Below are 27,114 nucleotides of genomic sequence, written 5' to 3' on the forward strand. Positions count from 1 at the left end.
GCCACTTTGTAGGTATAATCCTGAAAACTTTTAATAGAGCTATTTTGATATTGCAGAGAAGCGGCTTTTCATTAAGCTTGCCATATTAACTGCTTCTGCTGAAAGTTAAGAAAGCAGGCAATCACAATTTGCAGCTACTGGTCGCCATCTTTTTTGGGCCCATTCGATGCGCTTGCTCAATTATCAGCGACGCGAGCTGATCCGTTAATCCAAATTCCTTTGGCAGCCAGTTCAAGAGGAGCTTGGTCAATTTATGGTCCTCAACAGATTTCGCAAAGCCCACAAAGCGCAAATTGTTCTGATAGGAACGGTTCTCTAGCTAGTCTATCTTCTCTTCGTGAGCCGTGACTAACTTTTCCAAAGATTGCAATTTCTGAGCTGCGGAGAGTGTGTCGTCTTGAATGACTGTCATGCGGCCCTCCAGTGCATCAACCCGCGGATTAAATTCACCAATCTCTGATTTAAGATCAGTAAGTTGATCAACAATTGCGGTAAAGTGTCCGACAACCGCTGATATCACAGCCTCTGTAATAGTTTGCATAGTCGACTTGATATCACACTGAACTGTGTGATCGGCGACGGCAGCCATCTTCTCTCATCTGCTTCCAGTTTGTCTTTCTCCCTTCTTACTAGCCTCACAGACATTCCCCGAAGAGTACCTCTGCATATAGTGATCGATGTTCAAATGCACTAGTAAAATTAGGAGAAATTGCCCAGAAACAGGCGCAGTTGCCTTCAGAATTAATGAAAAAACAGGGGATGGCACCAGGATCCAGCAGCAACACGTCTGCTCTGAATCAACACATGTAACTCCAAGATGCCTCTTTTTAACATAGTGCATTCACACATGCAAATGCTCGTCTTTGCAACTGTAATTCTGACCAAAGCAAAGCTAGGTCCAAGATGAAACAGGGTGACTTTTGTAGGAAAAAAGGTGGTCTTTCAAATGACATTAGCAAGAAAAATATTAAAAACTACACAGTAGAGATATTGCACCCAAAAAATGGCAAAATTTGCACAAAGTTATAATGCTTTATGTAGCTATATTTTTGCTTCCATTTGGCTGCAAAGCCTCCCAGTGAAAATCCTAGATGGACGTCATGGGCTGAGACTACTGATCCAGTTATGGCCTGAATCGAAATATACATCAGGAGCAATAAGGCATCAAAAAGGCCTTAAATTTCTTTTGTAAAATTTTTCATGTACTTTGCTGGCCCATAAAAAGCAAGCCCATATTAGATTACAAACTTTGCATAGGAATTTAGCACCAGAGGTTGTAATAATCCACAAGATTTCAGGCTGCTGACAGGGGTTGTTTGGCTGCAGTGCCCGGACAAGTGGCCATTTTGTGATGCGCCACTTGTCTGGGCACTGCATTCAGCTGCCTCTATCTCTTGAACCAATAGAGATCCAGCTGAAACATTTTGCATAGTTTTGAGGCCCTAGCGAACATCCACACAAAATTTTATTCAATTTGAAGGAGATCGAGCATGGATGATTTTCTAAATTGGTCCACTTGACAGAATGTCCCATAGAAATTTTTTGGACCAGATGCTTTTAGCCACACTAAATCTGGTCGCTACAGAAAACGCTGATGCTCTTGAAGTATCAAAGTTATCATAAATGGACTTTATGAGGTATTTTGAACACTTATCCACTGCTAGGAAGCTGGAGTGGAATTTTTGTTGAAGCTCTGGCATAAGTGACACTGAGTCTTCTTTGATCTTCTGTAATATGTTATAGAGATACAATAACATTTGAAATTGATGTGTGGAAATTCTACTCTGAAGAATGGCCTCTTAGTAAAATTTCTTCCCCATATTATCGAGTAACCTTCATCCTTTTCCAGGAATATGAGGATAAATCAGATTCTTTCATCTTCTATAACACTGATTCAACAACTACAAATTCATATTGCAGTTGCATCCTATCATGACCTGGACAGTCTCTCACTTTATATTCAATGTTGATTTTTCTTGCCACTGGTGGAACAGAAAGTGGTAAAGTCCATGGTTTTGACTTGTCTTATAAGGCCTTGTACACTAGGATTGCAGATGTTTTGGAGCTTTGATATATTTGAGTACCCCAGAAAATTCCTCTGATGGATCTTGGAACTGGAAAAGAAATTGAATCTGCCATCTTTTGAATAAATGCTGGATAGAAAGGATCCTTCAGAAAAATGGCAAACACACTCTGAGCTCTTTCTGAGCACTGCATGTTTTTCTTGCTTACCTTTGCCACGATGAAAAGGAAAGGTAAAATCCAGGCATTTTCTTCTGTAGCAGAGTCTTCCTCTTCCAGGGGTTCTATCGATTTCTTCGTCTGGAGGGCACCCTTGATGCCTGCTGCCTCTGATGAAAACCCTTGGGAGGAGAAGCGAGGTGTTTGTCTGACCCTTCTGGTGCTGGAGACATTAAGAATGGAGGAAAACATGACTCCAAAGTAAACTGCCATAGAAATGTCTGGTGGAGTGGCAGATGATATTGGTGTGGGAAGAGGCCTGGATAGAGGAGCAGGGAGTACCGCTATCACGTCTGGTGGCATTCAAGGATATTCTGCATTTTCCTTCCTGAGTGGAGACCCTGCTGGGAGACAGCTAAACCAATCCAGATTGGGAGTAGTTTCATTTGGGAACATTGTGTCTCACCCTCAGTTTTCACAAGCAAGACCTGAGGTAATTTTGTTGGAAGCTATCTGGGTGGCTATCAACAGACTAGGGAACATTTGATCTGGGCAGTACATTAAAAAAATTGGCTCAAATTTCCACAGTATACCTCAAAGTGCTGGCTCAGGAAACTTAATGTTGGAAAAAGTTACGCTTAATTAACATTCCTAAGTTACCAAATCTCTCCTATTAAAATGTTTAAAAGGTATCTTTTGGAATTTCTCAAGATACCATCTGATGTCCTCTTTTCGGTTTCCAGAGTTTTATCAATATCACCAAAGAAAGAGGTTAAGTCTGATGCTAAATTGGAATGGTCTCCCATCTCCATGGACAACCTATATTTGATGGGTTTTCTAAAGGATAAAGGAAGAGCTCAGGTGGCTTTTGCAATTTGGATTGTTAATTTTGTTCTAGAGCTCAACAGGTTTTAAGACTTTTTTTTTAATTTAGAGAAGCATTATTTAAAAATCTCAATGTACAAATCTTCCCAGACATAGTGAAGGCAATGCAAATTAAAAGAATTTCTTATTTGGAGACCTAGAGTTCTGTTTTTGTTTTTTTAAATATCCCTTTAAGCGCATTGTTAGTTTCACAATGTTAAATGTGTTTTTTTTGATCCTGTATAGTTGACGGTGTTGCGTTTGTGGCATTGTGGTGTTAGGAATCCGTAGATGTTCAACTAAGCGCTTCAGAATAAAATTACCTCCGGCACCGGAGTCAATGAGAGCGAGAGTCTGAAATTAGAGACCTCGCAAAGCAGAGATACTGGTAATGATAATGGAGGAGTAGGAGAGGTGAGGCCCAGGAGAAGTCCTCCTGCAGATCCCAGGCCCATCAGTTTCCCGGACAAATGGGACATGTTTGGACTGCGTGGCCCGATTGGCCACAGTACATGCACAACCCCATGTGCCGGCGATAACGTCTCTCCTTGGAGGTCAAATGGTTTCCGCCTAGTTGCATAGGCTCTTTTTCCTCTAGGGGTGCAGATGGTAAACTGGAAGCAATAGGTACTGGTTTAGGACGATTAGCCCCCACCGTAGACTTTCGTGGACTCTTAGCCTCCTGAGAACGGTCGCGGATACGGCGGTCAATTCTCCCAATCAGTTCCATCAGGCACTCAGTGGTATCAGGCAAATCGCGAGCCACTAATTCGTCCTTTAAGCGAGAGTTGAGACCCTCCATGAATATGGCAGGTAAGCATCCAATGTCCCAATATAGTTCGGATGCTAGAGTCTTAAATTAAATAGCAAAGTCTATAAGTGGCTTGTTACCTTGCTGAAGGTTGAGCAAGGCAGATCCAGTGATGGTCTGGCAAGCCCGGTCATCAAACATAGACTTAAAAAGTTTTAGAAATCCTGGTAGGTCATTCAGGGTAGGATCTTCATGTTCCCATAATGGTGAAGCCCATGCCAGAGCTCGTACATCTAGGAATGACAGGATGTAGGTGGTCTTTGAAGCTTCAGTGGGAAAGAGGGTAGGCTGTAATGAAAAATGCATGCTGCATTGATTAACAAACCTTCTGCACATCTTGGCTTCACCCGTAAAGCGGGTAGGGTGGATAAAGGTACAGTGGTCTTAAGGGTTACACTGGTGACAGCAATTCCTTCACAGGAGCTGAAGAATTCAGTTGAGCGTGTAACTGATTGAAGGTAGTAGCTAGGCTCTCCAAAGACTTTTGTTGTTCTGTGATCCACTGGGCTAGGCCAGGGATGGCCTGCAGGGCTGCGAGATGAGCAGAGTCCATGGAGTTAGCAATCTGTTGTGTTTGTGGCACTGTGGACCCTTGGTCGCTGTGGAGATGACTCCGCCCACGGGGAGGGGCCCGGTGGGGAACCACTGCAATAGGTTGAACTCAAATAGCAGACATAGTATGAATGAAGGGCTTTATTGTACTGCTATAGATAGATGATGTAGGCAGGAATATAAGGCACTAATATCCACGAAGTGCCAATATGTTCAACAGACTCGGATGTATAATCTCACCCAGATGTTCACAATAGGCAGGAGCCCGCACTGCGGGTAACGCCGCAGCTGGAGTTGGAGCACCGGATCGCAGAGGTACTCACAGGAATGTAGGCATCTTCCTGATGATGAAATGGAGGGACTGAAGGTCTGTGGTGCAGGATACAAGGCTGGTAGGCCCTCGAGGAGTGAGTACCTGAGAGTCTGATATCCTGGAATGAAGAAGAGAGAAAAAGACCCCCCGAGGAGCGGTTGTCTTAGTTAGTGGAGGCCCCGAAGGGTAGTTGGAAGCGAGAGACCCCCGAGGAGCGGGTGTCTAGAGCTTCTAGAGGAGCAAGGCCCTTGGAGTGAAAGCGGCGTCTAAGCGTGCAGCTTAGAGCGGTCAGAGTAGCTAAATCGAAGTCCTTGCTAACTCAAAGGTGGTAGCGAAACGGAGGCTTGATATACTCGGAGGTATTCACGTCATGCGGTGGGGCTGCCCCCGGGGTTCCCACCATGACGTGTATTTGAGCGTAGGAGATGTGCGCGTTCGCGCCCTAGGAGGCCACTGGAGTGAGCATGGTGGTCTGGAACGCCCATGCTAGGTTGGAGATGCCTCGGCATTCGGCACCAGATGCAGCCATCTTGCCAAGGAAAGAGAAAGAGGAAGAAGAGAGGTAAGACAGAGCAGTTGCAGCTGTCTGCGACTGACAGACGCAACAGTACCCCCCTTCAAAGGGCCCCCTCCAAGACCTCTTCCAGGTGGTCTGGGCTTGCGTGGGTGTTCCAGGTGGAATTGACGTACCATTTCTTTATCTGTAATATTGGCCAGTGGTTCCCAGGAGTTTTCCTCTGGGCCATAGTTCTCCCATGAGATGAGATACTCCCATGTCCTCTTTTACGTACATCAAGGATGTCGTCCATGGCATATTCAATATCATCTTCTGTATCCAGGCTGGTATGTTCTGGGTCTTTCCTGGAGAACTCGGAGAGTATCACTGGCTTTAGTAGAGATACATGAAATGCATTGTGTATCTTCATTGATGGAGGCAGTTTTAGACTGTAAGTCAGATTTCCTAATCACCAAAGGATGGCAAAAGGCCCCACAAAGCAAGGTGCAAATCTTGCTGAAGGAAGCTTAAGTCGAAGGTATTTGGTGCTTATCCTAACTTTGTCTCCAAGCTGAAACTGGGGTGCCTTTTGATGATGAGCATCATAGGTTTTCTTTGCCTTTTGTCCTGCTTTGAGGAGAAGCTCCTTCGTTTGTTTCCAAAGTTGGGATAACTTTGCAGCAGTATCCTGAGCAGCAGGAGAGGCTACTGACAATGGAATTGGCAGAGGAGGTAACTGTTGTCTGTCGTAGACAAGCTGGAAAGGGGAAGACCCCGTCGAGGAAGCAGGATGCGAATTGATGGCAAATTCTGCCCAAGGCAGTAATTCAGCCCAGTCATTCTGTCTAGAGTTGACATATGATTGCAGAAATTGTTTCAGCGTTCTATTCATCCTCTCAGACTGAGGATGGTAGGCAGAGGTTAAGTCCAAGGCGATGTCAAATTTTTGACATAATGCTCTCCTAAACTTTGCAGTAAATTGCACTCCCCTGTCGGATATGGTATGTTTAGGCATCCCATGAAGACGGAAGATGTGTTTAATAAACAGTTTTGCTAACTCAGTTGCAGAGGGTAACCTGGTAGTGATACAAAATGTGCCATTTTAGAGAAACTGTTGACTGTGACCCATATGGTATTACCGTTGGATGATGGAAGGTCCACTACGAAATTGGTAGCGATATGGGTCCATGGTTCATCCGGTGATGGTAGAGGCTGTAATAGGCCCCAAGGACGCCCAGGTGGTGGCTTCTGCTTAGCACAGATAGTGCAGGAACCCACATATGCTTGTACATCCTTCATGGTTGGCCACCAATAGTATCTTTGCAACATAGCTAGGGTACGATTCTGTCCTGGATGGCCTGCCAGACAGGAATCGTGTGCCCACTTCAACAGTTTCTTCCTTAAACTCCTGGCCACCACAGTCTTCCCGGCGGGTACCGTGTGGGTGGCTGCGAGAACCACTCTTTCGGGATCGATATGACGGGGTTCATCTGGCACATCCTGAGGTGAGAAGGATCGTGATAGGGCATCAGCCCGAGTGTTCTTCTCTCCCGGATGATACTTCAGAAGGAAGTCAAATCTGTTGAAAAACAGAGACCACCTTGCTTGACGGTGGTTGAGTCGTTGAGCATGTCGAAGGTACTCTAGATTCTTGTGATCGGTGTACACTACTATTTGGTGTTGTGCGCCTTCTAGCCAAAGATGCCACTCTTCAAAAGCCAGCTTGATTGCCAGAAGCTCCTTGTCTTTGATCCCATAATTTCTCTCAGCAGGCAAGAATCGCCTAGAAAAGAAGGAGCAAGGATGGAGCACATTGGATTCACTGTACTGACTTAGAACCGCCCCCAAACCAACGTCTGATGCATCGACCTCAACGATGAAAGGACGGTGTGGGTCAGGGTGGCGGAGGTACAGCTTCTTCTGAAAAGCCTCTGAGCATCAGGAAGGCTGAGATGGCTTCTGGAGACCAATTAGCAGGGTTGGCTCCCTTCTTGGTACTCCTGGGGGAATTCTGTGCTACTGCAGAATTTGCGCAGAATTCCTCCTTCCCGTAGATTTCCTCTCTCGTCACTCTTCCTGCAGATTTCCACCATCGCTTCACCGATTTCCTCCCTCACCGGAAGACTATTCAAAACTGGAAGGACAGCGGCCATCGCGGGACAGGCAGAAAAGAGCAGAGGAGACCCTGGCATGCCGCGGAGTGCGTCCTGCGGCACACGCTCCGTTTGCGGTGAAGATGAAGGCCTGGCGTGCCGTTTGCGGCGAAAAGGGAAGGCCTCCGTGTGCCGTGATCGGCGCGCCTGGGCCTTCATCTCAGTCGCGAATGGAGCATTAGCTGCGGGACGCACTCCGTTCGCAGAATGCCGGGGTCTCCGCTATTTTCTGCTCAAGGCGAAAATGGAAGGCCGAACGGTGTGCCGGGCCTTCATAACGGGTGTTAACGGGTGTTAAAAGCAGTCTTCCATTCATTTCCTTCTCGAATATGCACCAAGTTTTAAGCTCCTTTAAGGTTTAATTTGGAGAATATTTTGGCTCCTTGGAGCCTATCGAACAGTTCAGAAATTAAGGGCAAGGGGTACCTGTCCTTGATGGTAATCTCATTCAGACCCCGTAGTCGATGCAGGGGCATAAGGTGTCATCCTTCTTCCCTACAAAAAGAAGCTTGCACCAGCAGGAGATTTGGAAGGTCTGATAAATCCCTTTTGTAGATTTTCTTGTATGTAGGTAGACATAGCTTTAGTCTCAGCTACTGAAAGAGGGTAAACTCTTCCTTTGGGAGGTTCTGAATTAGGCTTCAGATTTATGGCACAGTCGAACTCTGTGTCGGAAGGACATCAGCTGCTTGCTTTGAGAAAACATCCTGGAAGAAGGCATATTGTGGAGGTAAGCCAGGTAATGATGGGGTAGTGGGCATGCAGATGAGTGCTGAAACTTCCGTAAGACACAGACCATGACAGTCTGGTCCCCACCGGGACAGTTCCAAGGTAGCCCAATTAAATTGTGGCATATGGTCTTGAAGCCACGGCAGCCCCAAGACCACTGGATGCATGGCTTTTTCCAATACTAGAAAAGAAATAGATTCTGAGTGTAGAGCTCCAGTGTGCAGGCCTACGGCCTGGGTGGTCAATGAAATTTCTCCCGGAAGTGGTTCTCCATGGATAGATGAATATAACAGAGGCTTTGCTATTGGTATGGTAGGAATCCATAGATGTTCAACTAAGCGCTTCAGAATAAAATTACCTCCGGCACAGGAGTCAATGAGAGCAAGAGTCTGAAATTCGAGACCTCCGCAAGGCAGAGATACTGGTAATGATAATGGAGGAGTAGGAGAGGTGAGGCCCAGGAGAAGTCCTCCTGCAGATCCCAGGCCCATCAGTTTCCTGGACAAATGGGACAGGTTTGGACTGCGTGGCCCGATTGGCCACAGTACATGCACAACCCCATGTGCTTGCGATAACGTCTTTCCTTGGAGTCAAATGGTTTCCGCCTAGTTGCATAGGCTCTTCCTCCTCTAGGGGTGCAGATGGTAAGCTGGAAGCAATAGGCACAGGTTTAGGACAGTTAGCCCCCACCGTAGACTTTCGTGGACTCTTAGCCTCCTGATATGGTCGTGGATACGGCGGTCAATTCTCCCAGCCAGTTCCATCAGGCACTCAAGGGTATCAGGCAAATTGCGAGCCACTAATTCGTCCTTTAAGCGAGATCCTCCATGAATATGGCACGTAAACATCCAATGTCCCAATGTAGTTTGGATGCTAGAGTCTTAAATTAAATAGCAAAGTCTGTAAGTGGCTTGTTACCTTGCTGAAGGTTGAGCAAGGCAGATCCAGCAATGGTATGGCGAGCCGGGTCAAACACAGACTTAAAAAGTTTTAGAAATCCTGGTAGGTCATTCAGGGTAGGATCTTCATGTTCCCATAACGGTGAAGCCCATGCCAGAGCTCGTCCTTCTAGGAACGACAGGATGTAGGTGGTCTTTGAAGCTTCAGTGGGAAAGAGGGTAAACTAATGAAAAATGCATGCTGCATTGATTAACAAACGCTCTGCACATCTTAGCTTCACCAGTAAAGCGGGTAGGTGAGGATAAAGGTACAATGGTCTTAAGGGTTACACTGGTGACAGCAATTCCTTCACAGGAGGAGCTGAAGAATTCAGTTGAGTGTGTAACTTATTGAAGGCAGTAGCTAGGCTCTCCAAAGACTTTTGTTGTTCTGTGATCCACTGGACTAGGCCAGGGATAGCCTGCAGGGCTGTGAGCTGAGCAGAGTCCATGGAGTTAGCAATCTGTTGTTTGTGGCATTATGAACCCTTGGTCGCTGTGGAGATGACTTTGCCCATGGGGAGGGGCCCCGAGGGGAACCACAGCGATAGGCTGAACTCAAATAGACTCAGTATGGATGGATGGCTTTATTGTACTGCTGTAGATAGATGATGTAGGCAGGAAGGTAAGGCACTGATATCCACGAAGTGCCAATAGGTTCAACAGGCTCGGATGTATAATCTCACCCAGATGTTCACGATAGGCGGGAGCCTGCAGTGCGGTTAACGCCGTGGCTGGTGGGTGGAGTTGAAGCACCGGATCGTAGAGGTACTCACAAGAATGTAGGGGTCTTCCTGATGATGAAATGGTGGGACCGAAGGTCCATGGTGCAGGATACATAGGCTGGTAGGCCCTCGAGGAGTGAGTACCTGATAGTCTGATATCCTGGAATGGAGAAGAGAGAGAAAGACCCCCGAGGAGCGGTTGTCTTAGTTAGTGGAGGCCCCGAAGGGTAGTTGGAAGCGAGAGACCCCCGAGGAGCGTGTGTCTAGAACTTCTAGAGGAGCAAGGCCCTTGGAGTGAAAGCAGCGTCTAAGTGTGCAGCTTAGAGTGGTCATAATAGCTAAACGGAAGTCCTTGCTAACTCAAAGGTGCTAGTGAAACGTACGCTTGATATACCCGGAGGTATTGACATCATGCGGTGGAGCTGCTCCCGAGGTTCCTGCCATGCCATGTATTTGAGTGTAAGATGTGTGCGCTCGCGCCCTAAGAGGCCACGGGAGTGAGCATGGCAGACTAGAATGCCCATGCTAGGTTGGAGACGCCGAGACCCTTGGCACTCTGCACCAGAGGCAGCCATCTTGCCCAAGGAGAGAGAAAGAGGAAGAAAAGAGGTAAGGCACAGCGGTTGCAGCCGTCTGCGACCAATGGACGCAACAGACAGTAATGTTAAGTAATAAAGTGCCTTATGTCACCACTGAGTCATCCCCTCTGGAAGGAATACAGAATCCTTGTATTAAGGGTTAAATCTTCCTGAACCACCTTAAAAGTGATTCTGATGTCAAGGTTGTTCGATTATATTATTTTGTTTTTTTTGCATATTTTGTTCTTGATCAAGATTTGGTCTAATGGACATATGACTTTTCCCCCTTCTGTGGATGACTTTTGTGGGTATGATATTGAAATTAAAATAGACTGGATTATTATTTGTGTAATAGTCATTAAGCACTTTAACAAGATTTTGATATTAATAAAATGTTAAAAAAATAAACTATCCTCCAGAAGGATATTACTCCTTTCTGTTTCTGGGTATAGATCCAGTGGTATTTCTGGAGATTCTAGTAAATGATCCAAAAGAGAGACATAAGAACCTGAATCTGCAATCTGAATAGAATTTGATCTAATGTGAGATGTTTCTTCCTCCCCCACAGGTTTTTGATAAGGTAGCATTGGAGGAGGGTGGTCCATCTTCTGAGATAATCTTTCCAAAATAGGCAAGGGTTGTTCTTGAGGTAAAAGAACCTCTTGTAATGCTTAACAAAATCATGCCACATCCTTTGAACAAACTGGTGGCTTTATTTGTGGAAAAAACAAAGGTGTCTGATTCAGGCACAAGCAATAATGGAGAACGTGCCTTATAGAACGAATCTGTCGGCTCTAATGGTCTCTGTGCCAAAGTGCTCGACTCTGCGCTGAAACAATTTATGCCATTGACATTAATGATGTGCTGTATACAAAACGGTTTGGCACCAATATTTTTGTAACTTCCCTCAAGTCCTTTCTAGACTGATTTATGCCCTGAGAGGGATGATGACTTATCCCAATGAGGTAGGGAGGAAGAAATGGAGTTTTGGCTCCTGTGCCTGGAAGACTCTTGATTTTTCTGTTTGAGAGTTTATAGTTGTTTTGGTCTCAAAACTGGTCTTTCTTCTGGAGAACAGACTTCTGAAAATAGTTTAAGTTGGCTGTACCTTTTAGCTCTAGGCGATATTATCACACAGGCTTTACAATTGAGTGTGTCATCGGAAATACCCAAACATATGTGGAGATCAGCAGAGGCCGTCTTGTGGCCACATGTCTTCCAAAGTTAAAAAGGATGTTTCCTGGACATGTTTCTAACTAGAAAATAACCCTTTTTTAAAAAATTTTTTAGGAAACCCAGAACAAAAACTAAAGAACCTGAAGAAAGCAAGAAGTCATGAAAATAGCTGAAAAAAGCATTTAAGAATGAAACCACAGGCAGTGAAAGAGATCCAAACAGCCTTCTGCGAGAGCAGGAGAGACTGAAGAGACTCATGTGTGTGGGTTTGTGTATGGAACTCCCACACAGTGTCTAAGACTTTGAGCTCGGAAAGCTGTTCCAGGCAGATGCCATTGGATGACATCACTTGTGTGGCTAATACTGTCCTGATTGTCCATGGAGAACTAGCCATTAAAAATTAAGATTAATAAAACAAGAAATGGTATTGACTAACATTTTTCTTTACAACATAAAATGTTCATGGTTTCAGAAATATTTTCTCACTGATACAATGAGTGGAAAATTATGCACAATTAAGAAAATAGCATGTAATACTTCTATTGAGAAAGAAAAATATTTACCACTGTGGATACGTAAGTGCTCCTTTAGATGGTGTTTGTATTTGAAAGCCTTTCCACATTCAGTGCATTTAAACTTACGGTTCCCACCAGATGAGGTCACATGCCTCTGCAATAAAAAAAACAAAAAAACTATTGAATCATATAATGCTAGTGCACAAGTTCAAATAGGTTAGAAGCATCAGACTACCAGCCCTAATAGATGGGCCAATCTCAGAGGGAAAGAAGGGTGATAGTGAGGGGCAGGGTAAAAGGTAAAGGAGAGGAAGGGAGAGAGTCCTGTGAGGCAGAAGCAGTTTGAAGCTCTAAGGCATTTAGAGGAGGTGATGAGAGAGCAAGGAAGCAGGGATTAAATGGGGACTCAAATGATTGGCAACTACTTTAAGCTGCACTATCACCTGGTCTTGCAGCATCACACCAGTTTCCTCTCTCCTGTCACCCTATAGGAGGTGGGAACTATACTGAAGGGCATGCCCTGCTGTCCTCTATGAAGCGCCACAAGAAACAGCAAGAGAGAAAGTTGCTGCTCTGGTAAGGAGGGACAGGACTGAATTTGACCTGGAGGGACATTCTGCTGTTGGGGAGAATCAAGGAAGAGAGAGGGAAGGTTAAATGGTCAGAATGTAAAAGAGTGGAAAGTGGGGTCAATGAGGAGATAAACTGTGGAATGCAAAAGAAAGGAGGATGATGAGTGTGTGTGTGTCTGGGGATGCTTGGCAGAAAGCTTCGCTGTTAGGCTGTGACATTGGAGGGGGAAACATTTCCTGACCTGGCTCCTGCTTAAACATAGTGAAGATCATAGCTTTAGGTGAACCCCTTTGGTAGACTTGTGAGTTACTAATGAATAAAGCAAATCAAGAATGCCAGAACAAAGTAAAAGTGGAAACAAATCATACAAGCAGATTTCATAGTCTCACATATACATACACAAAGGATCATCTGCTACAATGCCTGATTGAGCCCTTCCCACCAGTTGACAAAGTCCCAAGGACTGTAGAGCAGCAGTTGGTAGATTCTGTCAAGCTGACCAATGAAAAAAAGCAACTCAGGGCTCTGCAACTAAAGGGTTTATGATAGCCAACTCCAAACTATTTTCTTCCTTTAAGTATGGTATATGGAGGCACAGTGCTCTATGAAAGATGCTCCTGAGATGCATGCCTTCACGAAAACCAGTAGGGTCATGGCAACCTGAGGAATAGAAAGAAGGCATGGAAGCTATTAGGAAAAGAAGTACAAGTCTCTAATTGTACCTGTGTAATATGCTATGCCTTGAAAGGGGGCGGGAACAGATGTGAGGTATAAGGGGAGGGGAAGACGAAATGCAGGAAGAGGGGAGCTAAAGAATGGAAGAGCTGGAGAGGGAAATGTTTGGATGAAGATCGAAGGCTTGAGGTTAGGAAAGAGAAGGGCAGATGGTAGAATGGAAATGTAATGATGAGAAAGGTGAAACAGCTGGAAGAGAAAAAGTGGCAGATGGCAGTGGGGAGAGAGAGAGAAATGGAAGGGTCAATAAAAAATGAAAAGATTGAGGAGTAAGAGGGAGTAAATGAAGGAATAAAAGAGGGTAGATGAAGGTGATAGAGACCCTAGGAGAAGATTCTGAAAGTACAATTTATTGGTGATCTGGCAACCTTGAAAGCCATTATTTATTTATTTATTTATTTAAAATCTTTTCTATACCGTCGTTAAGTAGTATACCATCACAATAGTTTACAATGAGGAACATATATACATTTTTGGAAAATATATAAGTTAATACTATCTATAGGAAGTGCCATTAGAGTCCAGTAACATAGTTTAGTAATAAAGGCTATTTGTAAAATGTTAAAAATATTGTCCTTTTTCTACGTTTCACAGATTTAATTTCATATATAACTCTATTGGAGGGTATTGTTTTGTTTTGATCAAACACACTTATTGAGCAGACAAGTGCTGCGCTCTGATGTTCTGCTGCCAGGTTTCTTACTCTACTAACCACTGCTCTCTTTGTAAAAGGCTTGCTTGAACAGCCAGGTTTTTAAACTCTTTTTGAATAGTTTAAAATCTCTCTGTAGTCTAATTTCTAAGGGCATGGTGTTCCACAGTATTGGTCAGGCTAAGGATAGAGCCCGTTCTCTAACTTGGGTCAGTCTTGCTGTTTTAACTGATGGGATGGTTAGGAGTGTTTTGTTCGCAGATCTGAGGTTTCTATGTGGGACATGAACACGTAGTGCTGTGTTCAGCCATTCTGCTTTTTCGTCGTGAATTAATTTATGTATTGTGCAAAGTGTTTTGTATTGAACTCTATATTTGATGGGTAGCCAGTGTAGTTTTGCTAAAGTTTCCGTAATGTGATCATTTTTTTTGTTTACCAGTAAGTATTCTTGCGGCAGAGTCTTGTAGTATTTGGAGTGGTCTTACTGTTGAATATGGTAATCCTAGGAGAAGGGCATTACAGTAGTCTGTGTTAGCAAATATAAGTGCTTGCAATACTGTTCTGAAGTTTGTCAATGTTAGTAAAGGTTTTAATTTCCTGAGAACCATAAGTTTGGCGTAACCTTCTTTGACCTTTAGTGATATGTGTTGTTTGAGGCTAAGTTCTGTGTCTATTATTACTCCGAGGTTTCATACTTTCAGTTAATTCTATTTTCTGATTATTTTTTTTATCAGTATTGGGATTTGGATGATAGTCAGATTTTTTCGCTCTAAATGAAGGAATTCAGTTTTCTCGATGTTAATAACTAATTCCATTTGGTTTAGTAGCTGTTTGATGATGTCCAGGTACATGTTTGCTAGATTTAGTATTTTTTCCAATGTGTCATCAATGGGTAGTAGTAGTTTAATGTCGTCAGCATAAATGTAGTGTATGACTCCCAGGCCCACCAGGAGGTGGCATAGTGGCAGCAGGTAAATATTAAATAGTGTAGCTGAAAGTGCTGATCCCTGTGGGACTCCTGTTTGTAGATTTATTTTCTCTGACAATATGTTATTTATATAGACTTGGTTAAATCTGTTACTTAGGTATGATCTGAACCAGGCTATAGTCTTATTATGTAGTCCTATTTCTTCTAATCTTTTTAAAAGTATGTTGTGATTTACTATGTCAAACACTGATGATAGGTCTAGCATCATCAGGATGTAATGTTTTCCACTATCAAAACCTCTTAGGATGTTGTCTGTCAGTCAGTGAGAGCAGCAAGGTCTCAGTGCTGTAGTGTTTACGGAATCCATGTTGTGCAGGGTACAGTATATTATTGCTATCTAAATGCTCAGCCAGTTGCTTTTATTCTGTTTTTTCTATTAATTTTGTGATTAATGGTAAGTTTGAAACTGGTCTGTAGTTGCTCAGGATAAGGGGGTCACTGTTTTTTTTTTCTTTAGAATTGGTTTAATGATTGCCCCTTTTAGTGTGTCCGGCATGGATCATTCTGTAAGGGATAGGTTTATTATCTTAGTTAATATAGGGGCAACTATGTTTGTTAATTTTGAAATGGCAGTAGTGGGCAGGGTGTCAATTATATGTGGGGCCGGATTTATCTTTCAGCAAGGTTTCTACGTCCCAAGTCTGTTGTCTCATCGAAACTAGACCATTGTGCGGCGTCTCTTTTGTGCATTTTAATTTCTTGTTTGGTTGTATTAGGGATTTTGGTTCTCAGTAATGCTATTTTGTCATTAAAAAAAACTGTGCTATTTCGTTGCATCTATTTTCAGGTAAGTTTATGGGGGACTCTGTTTTATCGTTGGTGAGATTTTTAACTATGGTGAATAATGTCCTTGGGTTATTTGCAAATTTTTCAATTTTTGAGCTGTAGTACTGTTTTTTTGCATCATAAATTATTTGTTTGTAGTAAGCTAAGTGTTTTCTAATCTGGTTAGTTTTTCATTTGTTTTATGTTTATTCCAATCTTTTTCTTTTTTCTAAGCTTACGTTTTACTTCTTTTATCTTTTCGTTATACCAGGGGTTTGTTTGTTTCATTTCTTTGATGCGTTTATATTTCATGGGGTTGATTTCATCTGCTAGTTTGTTAGTTGTTTCTATCCATGCTTTTGTTGCTGAATGGCAATCTTTATATTTGAGTTCTGTTAATTTTTCCTCTAATTTGTTCCCTTATGTTTCAATGTTATAAGGCGGTCTATAGTTAAATCCAATTGATTCTGTTCTTTGTTTTACTTGGGATCTAAGATGTTTAATAGTGGACTGGATGAGAAAGTGATCCGACCAGGGGATTTGTGAATAATCTGTTTTTATTTGTTCTAGGTAGCTGTGGTTTATAAATGTGAGGTCCAGGGAGTGTCTTGCTCTGTGCGTGGGTTTGTCTGTAATTAGATTAAACCTAGTGCTGCCATTATGTCCAATAGTGTCTGGCAGTTGTTTGATAATGGGTACACGTCATGTGTAGTGTAAATAAAGTTTTGCTTCATAATGTATTATTGCATATTTATGGATGTTTTATTGTAAACTGCCTAGAAAGGTTGATAGTGCAGTCTAGGTTTGAAAAATCCTAGTCTACAGTTTGGTAGCTAAGATATAATTCTAAAAAACTTCAGAGCCATGCATTTGGGTTGCAGTATCCTAAGGAAGCAGTACAGCATAAGGGGTAAAGTTCTACGGTGTACAAAATCAGAGTGGGATCTGGGGATGATCATATCCGATAATCTTAAGGTAGCCAAACAAAATAAGATGAAGCAAAAGAGAACTATGCTCGAGTGCAAAGGGAAAGGAAGAGCCAGCAGGGAAAAGGTGATGATATTTCCTTTGAATAAGTCTCCAGTGAGACCTCATTAAGAGTACTATGGACAATTCTGAAGACCACACCTTTAAGAGGATGCACGGTAAACTTTGTAGAGTCAGTCCAGAATGCATCTGCTAAAATGGTGAACAGTCTTCATCATAAAGCATATGAAGAGAAAGGTCTAAACAAAAATACCCTGGAGGAAAGGAGTGGAAAGGGAGTTATGACAGAGGTTTAAATACATCCAAGGAATAAATGCACAAGAGACAAGACACTTTCAGTGGAAAGGAAGCTATAGAATGAGGGCGAAAGGAGGTAAACACAGGAGTAAGCTAATGAAATGCTTCTTTACAGGAAGAATGGTGGATGCATAGAACAGACTTTCTGTGGAGGTGCTGGAAATGAGGGTAGTTTCAGAATTCAGGGGAGAATGGGATAAGCATAGAAGGTCTTTAACAAAGAGGAAGGGACTATAAAGCTGATCAAGAGATGTGGATGGCCAGACCAGATGGACTGTATGGTTTTTACATACTATCATGTTATATTTCTATAACTCCACTTTTAGATGATTGTGTATAGAAGGACAATGTATACCTGGATTTCTAATGACAGCAAAAGACAAGGAAATAGTAGAACATTATTTCTAAGTCTTCTGATTTTAGATTTTAACAGATAAATCTTGACAAAACACCCTTGACGCAAAAATAAATAAATAAATAAATAGGTGTTTATCAGTACCACGTCCTCTGGTACTCTCACTGCTCCCTCTGCCTACCCTGGATCTTCTGATTTGGTTTCCTGCCTTTTCCACGCTGACTTCTCAGTTGCAAAAATGTACAGTATGTATTTGATTCAACCAGAAAGAGTATGCAAGAATACCTGTATCACAAAAACAGTTAACACTGATTTTTGGTACCCCCCCAAAGAACACCTAATTAGCTGGAAAATGAACACCTAAATTTACAATTTATAAACACCTAAAATCAAAAGTCCTAATTATATCTAGACCCATTATGTAAGAACGAGGTACAGAATTTGAAAAATCTTTAGGAGAAAAAATATAAAGATGCTGAGACATGAATGCTTTCATTCAACAATATTTATTTAATATTTGTTAATTGCTTTATAGATTTAAAATCATTCACAGTGATGAACATGTACATAAAATGCAGCTCACTATACAATGGGGCAGATTTTATAAATCTGAGTACGCGGGATTTCAATAGATACGCGCATCCATTAAAATCCGGGGTCGGCGCGCGCAAGGCTGCCCAAAATCGTCAGCCTGCGCGTGCCGCGCAGCCTGCCTCCATTCCCTCCGAGGCCGCTCCGAAATCGGAGCAGCCTCGGAGGGAACTTTCCTTCCACCCCCCGCACCTTCCCTTACCTAACCCACCCCCCCGGCCCTATCTAAATCCCCCCTACCTTTGTCGGCAAAGTTACGCCTGCTGGAAGCAGGCGTAACTTTGCGCACGCCGGGCTGGCTGCCGTGCTCCATGTTCCGGTCCGGGGGCTGGTCCGGAGGCCGCGGCCACGCCCCTGGGCCGAAACCACGCCTGAGGCGCCGCCCCCGAAACGCTGCATCACTCACGACACGCCACCGAAACGCCGCGTCACTCCCGGCATGCCCCCGAAACGCGTCCCGGGGCTTGCGCGCGCCGCCGAGCCTATGCAGGGGGAGTTTGGGGTAGGTTTTCGGGGGGTACGCGCATACCCCTTTGAAAATCTACCCCAATTAGAAAATACAATTCCTAATACTCCTTCACAAAACAAAATCCATGTTGCTATAAACAGTTACACAGCACATTCACATAAGGCATGCTTTTAGTTTAGTTTTTTTTTTTTTTTAAACACAGTATTTACTTTCCATTTTTCCTTGATATAGAAAATGGCAAAACTGCTATATAAGAAACAAATGAGTCCAATCACACCAAGGAATAATATATAACTTGACAATGCCAGATATTCCTCTGAAAGTCACTAAGAAATACTGTAGTGCAAGAACTTCAATTCATGTGGATAGCATGCTCATATGGAACAAGCAAAACTACACTATTCTCTTCTAAGCCGGTTTGTAACCATAGGTTAAATGTGTCACGTTAGTTAAAATGGATTCTGCAATTCCAGTAATGATTTCCTTATGGTACTGTCCTCCAGGGTTTGCAGTATCATGATTAGAGGAGATAGAAATTTTATTGATACCAGCCTCTAAATATCCATTTTTTTTTTAATTTTAGGTGATTTTAATTTACATATAGATCAGGATGCGAGTTTTAAAGCCCAAGAATTTTTAAATACATTGGAGACTGGAGACTTAAACAGATAGTTCAGGGACCTAATCATAATAGGGGACATATGCTGGAGTTAGTGTTTGGATCACCATTAGTAGGCCAAAATGGGGGATTAAAATTTTGGGGAACAGAACAAGTGGCCTGGTCAGATTATCTGGTTAGACTGAGCTTTCCTTATTCTAATACTAAAAGGGGACATATTCATATAGATGGGGAAAGGAAAATACATAAATGGGGAAAAATTGATGCTGATAAACTTAAAAAAAGGTTGGAGGAATCTCAGGGACAGTTTTGGTCTATAGATGAGGGAAAGGATGTGGAAAAAATGAGTCCGGAATGGTTTGACTGGTTAGGGAATGTCATGGGAGAGAGAGGAGAACAAAAGCAAATAAATCTAAAAAAGAGGTAGCATCCCCATGGTATTTGAGGGAATTGATGGATTTAAAAAGAGAATGTTGTCGAATAGAGGTGGTGGATGCATATTAAAAAGATGGAAGATGAGATTGTATGGCATAAAGGTATTACAGAATACTTTTATGAAACAGTTGCTGCTAAAAGAAAATATTTACGGGCACAATCCTAGTTTTATTTGGGGTGGTAAATTCACTGTTAGGGAATAAATCTCCTCAAGTGGTAGTTTATGAAAGTTGAGAATTTAAAGAAAGAAAGAAATGAGAAAGTTGGGATAATAAACCAATGAGTTTAGTAACAGTTGGAAGACAGATGGAGGAGGAGAAAATGTGTGTGTGTGTGGGGGGCGGGGGGGGGGGCGGAGTTATATTTTCCTACAATCAGACCAAGTTATTTACTTGACCCTTGTCTATCGTGGTTAATCAAAGATTGCTCAGATCATAGTTGATTTGTTTGAGTCTGATTAACTGTTCTTTACTCACTGGGGTAGTACCTGAAATGTGCAAAACTGCGATTATTTGCCCCAGTTAAAATATGATAAATTGGATAGTGTAGTAACTATTGTCCTATATCTAAATTTACTATTTGTGGCTAAGGTGATGGAAAAGGCAGTTACTAAACAAATTTCCACCTATCTGGACAACACTGATGCTTTGGATCCAGTGCAAGGAGGGTGTAGGAAGGCCTGTAGAACAGAGACCTTGATGGTTTCCTTGATGGAGGATGTTTTATCTGGTTTAGATAGATGAGAAAATGCACTTAAATATTATTAGATCTTTCGAGTGCATTTGAATTGGTTGATCATAAAATAGTTACAGAGATGTGAAACATTGAGGTTGAGAAATCTGGTTATCCTTTTTAGAAGGCTTTTATATTTTGTTGTTTCTGTATAATGCTAATCTTATCTGTCTATTTCTCTAGATATGCTATTGTTGCTTTCATTTGTTGTGTGTTAGTCTATGCAAAAAAAATCATAAAATATACCAAACAAAAAAATCGGGTTTGGTTTAACAGCTACTTGGCAGCATTATGGCGGGAGTGGAAGGGATACAGAACCAAAAGGTTATTAAGGGCCAAGAGTAACAGATAAGTATGAGAGAGGAGAAAAAAAAAAAGTGCGTAGGCTTGCTGGGCAGACTGGATGGGCTTTTTGGTCTTCTTCTGCCGTCATTTCTATGTTTCTATGACTTAGTGCATCGTAGAAGGTGATCAACTCTAGTCAGTCTGCTTTGGAAATAGGAAACAGGCAGCAGTCCAACTTCCTGGGGAGAGCCAGGGAAAAGCTTAAATTAGCTAGCCAAATCTGGAGGAGGGTCTATTCAAAATCAATAGCAGATACAGTGTCCAGTGAACAGCCCTGGCCAAGTGTTAACTGTTTAACTCCCTCCCACCCTCTCCCTAGGTTTGTTTTTCTGATATAGTCTGCCTAAATACAAATTGGGATCAAGATAAATTAGTAATTTGGTTGTTCCTTAAATGTTATCCATCAAATAAATTTAACAAAACGAGGACTATCCAATGTAACCGTTGTGGAGCCTTTATTCTCATGGAAATCATCTGGAAACTTAGGGCTTGCCCTATTTGCTCAGAACTCTCTTCCTTGAAGCTGGCTGAAGTTACAGTGGAATTAGCTGCAATAAAGTTTCACCTACTTTATATTATTCAGGAGTTAATTCCACATTACTACATAAAAACCAAAAGTCAAGGAAAAAGGGGTTTACAGTGGGCTCAGGCAGGATAAGACCTGTGACCCACAGATACCCATTCTTGACAGCTCTGCAGCCCACAAGATTACCCCCCCTCACTCACATAGGGGAACCCAAAAAACAGAATTAGTGGGCTCTGGTAGAATCAGACCTGTGATGCGGAGACATACACTGTATCAAGTGACACAAGCGCAAAAAGACTTCTCTATATTAGTTATTGAAGAAGCTCTTGCAAAAGAAATTGAAATGATATCCGAAAAGAGAGAAGAAACCCAATGCATTCAGAAATGTCACCCCCCAAATACAAATGCAAAGGAAAAGGGTGAAGTGGATAACAAAATTAAACTAAATAAGACACAAAAGGAGTCCAAGAAAAGCTGTAACCTGAATGAGAAAAGTTGGAAAGCTAGGACACAAATGCTCGTAGTTTAGTCAATATAATCCCAGCGCTGCAAGCCCTAATGGTAGAGGCGGACTTGGACATTGTTGCTGTCACAGAGACGTGGCTCACGGAATCTCATGATTGGGATACAGCAATACTGGGCTATAACTTAAGGAAGGACAGAGAGGACAGGAAAGGGGGAGGAGTGGCTCTTTGTCAGAAACAATATCCAAGCATCTGAACTGGAAGGAAGATGGGGCAGAGAAGCAGCACTATGGGCCGACCTAAAAAAAGATGATGGGGCATCCATTTTTATTGGAGTAGTTTACAGGCCTCCAAATCATATGGAAGAGCTTGAAAGAGATCTGGTTGAAGACATCCAAAAGATGGGAAAGAAGGGAGAAGTGGTGATTGTTGGAGATTTTAATCTGCCGGAGATAGACTAGAGAATCCCTTCAGTGGAATCTAACAATAGTAGAGACATACTGGATGCCCTGCAAGGGGCTCTGTTCAAACAAATGCTAATGGAACCCACCAGGGAGGGAGCTATACTCTACCTCAGCACCAGTGATCATCAAACAGTATGGTTTCATATCACAAACAGGATATGGAGAAGTAACATGAAGACTCGAGTTTTGCAGTTCAAAAACACAAACTTTGATAAAATGGGGAAGTATCTGGAAAAAGAACTAGAAGGATGGCAGAACAACGGAGATGTGGAACAATGGACCAAAATAAAAGGAGCAATTACCAAGGCAACTAATTTATATGTTAGAAAAGTAAAGAAAAGCAAAAGAAAAATGAAACCTATATGGTTCTCAAAGTAGGTGGCTGACAAAATAAAAGCTAAAAAAACAGTGTTCAAGAAATATAAAGGATCCCAAAAGGAGGAGCACAAGGAAGAATATCTGATGGAACTGAGGGAGACTAAGAAAGTAATCAAGATAGCAAAAGGTCAAGCGGAAGAAAGGATTGCCAAAGAGGTAAAGTGAGGTGACAAGACATTTTTCAGGTACATCAGAGAAAGGAGAAAAGCTCCAAGTGGTATAGCGAAATTGAAAGGCGAAAAGGATCAATGTGTGGAGAGAGACAAAGAAATGGCAGAAATATTAAACGAATACTTCAGTTCGGTGTTCACTAAAGAGGACCCTGGAGAAGGACCATCGCTAGTTAACAAGAAAATGAAGGGGAGTGGAGTAGATGTAACTCCGTTTACAGAAGAGAATATATGGGAAGAGCTAGGAAAAATAAAAGTGGACAAAGCCATGGGACCTGATGAGGTCCAGCCCAGGATACTGAGGGAGCTCAGAGATGTACTGGCGTGTCCGAGTGACCTGCTCAACAGATCCCTAGAAATGGGAATGGTACCGAGTGATTGGAGAAGAGCGGTGGTGGTCCCGCTTCACAAGAGTGGGAGCAGAGAAGAGGCTGGAAACTACAGGCCAGTTAGGCTCACCTCTGTGGTGGAATCGCTGCTGAAAGAAAGAATAGTGAACTATCTACAGTCGGAAGAACTGCTGGATCAGAGGCAGCATGGATTCACCAGGGGAAGGTCCTGTCAGACAAATCTGATTGCCTTTTTCGATTGGGTGACTAGAGAATTGGATAGAGGAAGAGCGCTCGATGTCATCTACTTGGATTTCAGCAAAGCTTTTGATACGGTCCCGCACAGGAGGCTTGTGAATAAAATGAGAAGCTTGGGAATGGGTGCCAAAATGGTGGCCTGGATTGCAAACTGGTTGACGGACAAGACAATGTGTGACAGTAAATGGAACTTACTCTGAAGAGAGCGCTGTTAAGCGGAATGCCGCAAGGATCGGTGTTGGGACCGGTCCTGTTCAATATCTTTGTGAGAGACATTGCGGGCGGGATAGAAGGTAAGGTTTGTCTTTTTGCGGATGATACTAAGATCTGCAACAGAGTGGTCACGCCGGAAGGAGTGGAGAGAATGAGATGTGACTTAAGGAAGCTGGAAGAGTGGTTGAAGATATGGCAGCTGAGATTAAATGCCAAGAAGTGCAGAGTCATGCATATGGGGAGTAGAAATCCGAAAGAATTGTATTTGATGGGAGGTGAAGGACTGATGTGCACGGAGCAGGAGAGAGATCTTGGGATGATAGTGTCTAACAATCTGAAGTTGGCGAAACAATGTGACAAGGTGATAGCTAAAGCCATAAAAATGCTGGGCTGCATAGAGAAAGGAATATCTAGTAAGAGAAAGGAAGTGATGATCTCCTTGTACAGGGCCTTGGTGAGGCCCCACCTGGAGTACTGTGTTCAGTTCTGGAGACCGTATCTCCAAAGGGACAGAGATAGGATGGAGGCGGTCCAGAGAAGGGCAACCAAAAAGGTGGATGGTCTTCATAAAATGACTTATGAGGAGAGATTAAAGAACCTAAATATGTACAACCCTGGAGGAGAGGAGGAGCAGAGGAGATATGATACAGACTTTCAGATATCTGAAAGGTTTTAATGATTCATGGTCAACAAACCTTTTACAATGGAAAAAAATCAATGGAACTAGCGGTCACGATTTGAAGCTCCAGGGAGGAAATATTTCTTCACGGAGAGGGTGCTGGATGCCTGAATGCCCTTCCGGAGGAAGTGATGAAGACTAAAACTGTGAAAGATTTCAAAGCGGCGTGGGATAAACACTGTGGATCCATAAAGGCTAGAGGATGGGAATGAAGAGTAGAGCCATGGGGGTGGCTTGCTGAAATGTTTTCTACCTGGTGATTACTACCCTTACTCAAAAAAAATCCCTTGCACGGTTATTGCAACCCCAACATTGCTCTCTGCTTCAACGGCAAAGGGAAATGTGGAAAAGAGGATTTGCATTCAGATAACAACCAAAAAGGACTAAACTACACAACCTGGGTAAATAAATAACAATGGGGTAGCTTGCTTATTACAGTGGTTACTACCCTAAACCAATTAAGCCTGATACATCACTCGAATGCATACACAGCATTGCTCTCTACTTCTACAGCAGGGGATAATGTGGAAAAGAGGATTAGCATCCAGACAACAACAAACAAGAACTAAACTTCATAATCTGGGTAAACAAATAAGCGTGGGGGTAGCTTGCTTATTACGGCGGTTACTACCCTAAACCAACGAAGCCTGATACATCACTTTGAATACATATACAGTGCTGCTCTCTGCTTCTACAGCAGGGGGAAAAGAAAACAGGATTTACATTCAGGCAACAACCAACAAGGACTGAACTTCACAATCTGGATAAACAATTGTGGGGGTAGCTGCTTATTACGGCGGTTATACCCTAAACCAATTAAGCCTGATACATCACTTTGAAAGCATATACAGCATTGCTATCTGCTTCAACGGTAGGGGGAAGTGAGGAAAACAGGATTTGCATTCAGACATCATCCAACAAGGCATCGATCTGTGCAGTCTGGGTGAACAAGCATCGGGGTAACTTGCTTGATGCGGCAGTTCAATCCTTAAACTTAAGCTTTATGCTCACCTTTGATGCAACTCAAACATTACTCTCCGCATCAATGACAGGAGATGGCTGGAAATTTGAATCAAACAGTTACCAACAAGGGCCCTGAATTTGGTGGTTGGTGAAACAGATAAATATGGGAAAATAAGAGTCGAAGCTTGCTGGGCAGTCTGGATGGGCAGATTGGTCTTTTTCTGCCGTCGTTTCTATGTTTCTATATGGTGATTACTTGGCTTAAAAGTTTTTTGTTTTTTTTACAAGGGAGAAACAGACAGTGATGTTTCAGGGAACAACATCAAGCTTAAAAGAGGTGAACTGTGGGGTTCCTCCATTTCCCTACTGCTGTTTATCATCTTTATGTGGCAGATTGGGCATTTGTGTGGGAAGAAGGCCTTATAATATACATTTATGCCGATGATATCCAGATCTTGGCATCTTTGGGCCAAGATATGGAGGAATCTTTTCTATGTATAAATCAATGCTTACATAAAGTAGCTGAATGGGTAGGGGCAAGTAATTTGATCCTAAATACCAATAAGATGGAGGTCTTATGGTTAGTGATAGGAAAAATCTCAAAGTATATTAAATTACAGGAGATGGAATTGGAACCAAAAGAGAAGGTTAAGGCATTGGGTATTATGTTAGACTCACATTTGAAGTTAGATAGTTACATCTCTCAAATAGCTCAAAATATCTATTTGAAGGTAAAATTGGAGCAACTTCAATTGTATCTAGATTTGAGTATGTTGAAATCAGTAGCTTATGCCCTTGTACCATCTCACATCAGTTACTGTAATGCATTGTTTATGGGTCTCCCATCAAAACTGACACAAAGGCTTCAGGTAATTCAGAATACTATAGTCTGTATAGTCACTGGTAGTAGGCTACCCCATTACTGTTGAGCCTACGTTAGTTATAGGTGAGAGAATGCCATAAGTTTAAGGTACTATTGATGGCATTTCAGATTCTGCATGGGTAGTGCCCACCATATTTGACAGGTAAATTAAAATGGCATGAAAGAGGGAGGAATTTGAAGTCAGTGAACAGACATTTATTACAACTTTCAGAGGCAAAAAGGTTTAGACAGTAACAGATAGCAAATAGACTATTCCACATTCCTGGGACCATAAATGAGAATGATCTATCATGAGGTCTTAGGGAAGAGAAAAACAGTTTTCGAAAGAAATTAAAAACTTGGCTCATGTCATTGGCTTGACGAGTGATGAGTATTAGGGAAGAGACACTGTCAGCTAATTTTGGTCTGCTGGACGAATTGTTTTATGATATACAGCTTTAATGTATTCAATTGTTTATGACATATTGTTTTAATGTTTGTTGTAAATTGCTTTGAGAGATGTAATCAGGAAGGCGATGAAGTATTTTAAAACTAAATTTTAAGTCTCTCAGGTTCATTCGTCAAAATGCTATACTCAGTGCATGCGATAAGCACCGCACGCATTACTGCGTTATCACTGTGGGGTAGATTTTCAAACACGGCGCGTTCGTGTACTTTTGCTGGCGCATCAGGCGCAAGCAAAAGTACGCGGGATTTTAGTAGATACGCGCGTATCCGCTAAAATCCTGGATCGGCGCGCGCAAGGCTATCGATTCTGTATAGCCAGCGCGCGCCGAGCCGCACAGCCTACCCCCGTTCCCTCCGAGGCCGCTCCGAAATCGGAGCAGCCTCGGAGGGAATCCTCTAACGCCCTCCCCTCACCTTCCCCTCCCTTCCTCTACCTAACCCACCCGCCCGGCCCTGTCTAAACCCCCTCCTTACCTTTGTCGGGGGATTTACGCCTCCCAGAGGGAGGCGTAAATCCCCGCGCGCCAGCGGGCCGCTAGCGCGCTGGGACGCAACCTGGGGGCGGGTCCGGAGGGCGCGGCCACGCCCCCAGGCCCACCCCTAAACACCGCGCGGCTCGGGCCCGCCCGACACGCCCCCCTCGCCAAACCCCGGGACTTACGCGAGTCCCGGGGTCTGTGCGCGCCGGTAGGCCTATTGAACATAGGCCTACCGGCGCGCAGGGCCCTGCTCTCCTAAATCTGCCCGGATTTGGGCGGATTTAGGC

At 43.0% G+C, this 27,114-nt stretch overlaps 1 protein-coding gene across 2 annotated transcripts in view; it reads right to left on the bottom strand.

The window, feature by feature from the left end:
* The window catches only part of ZEB1 (zinc finger E-box binding homeobox 1), a 730,328-nt gene that overhangs the window by 108,188 nt on the left and 595,026 nt on the right, over positions 1-27,114 (bottom strand). For both annotated transcript variants that reach the window (XM_029588597.1, XM_029588596.1), the window contains one exon: positions 12,080-12,185. In XM_029588597.1, the coding sequence (XP_029444457.1) occupies positions 12,080-12,185 (106 nt within the window). The remainder of the gene's footprint in view (positions 1-12,079; positions 12,186-27,114) is intronic.

Source organism: Rhinatrema bivittatum, chromosome 2 (genome assembly GCF_901001135.1).
Source record: "Rhinatrema bivittatum chromosome 2, aRhiBiv1.1, whole genome shotgun sequence".
Classification (NCBI taxonomy): Eukaryota; Metazoa; Chordata; class Amphibia; order Gymnophiona; family Rhinatrematidae; genus Rhinatrema; species Rhinatrema bivittatum.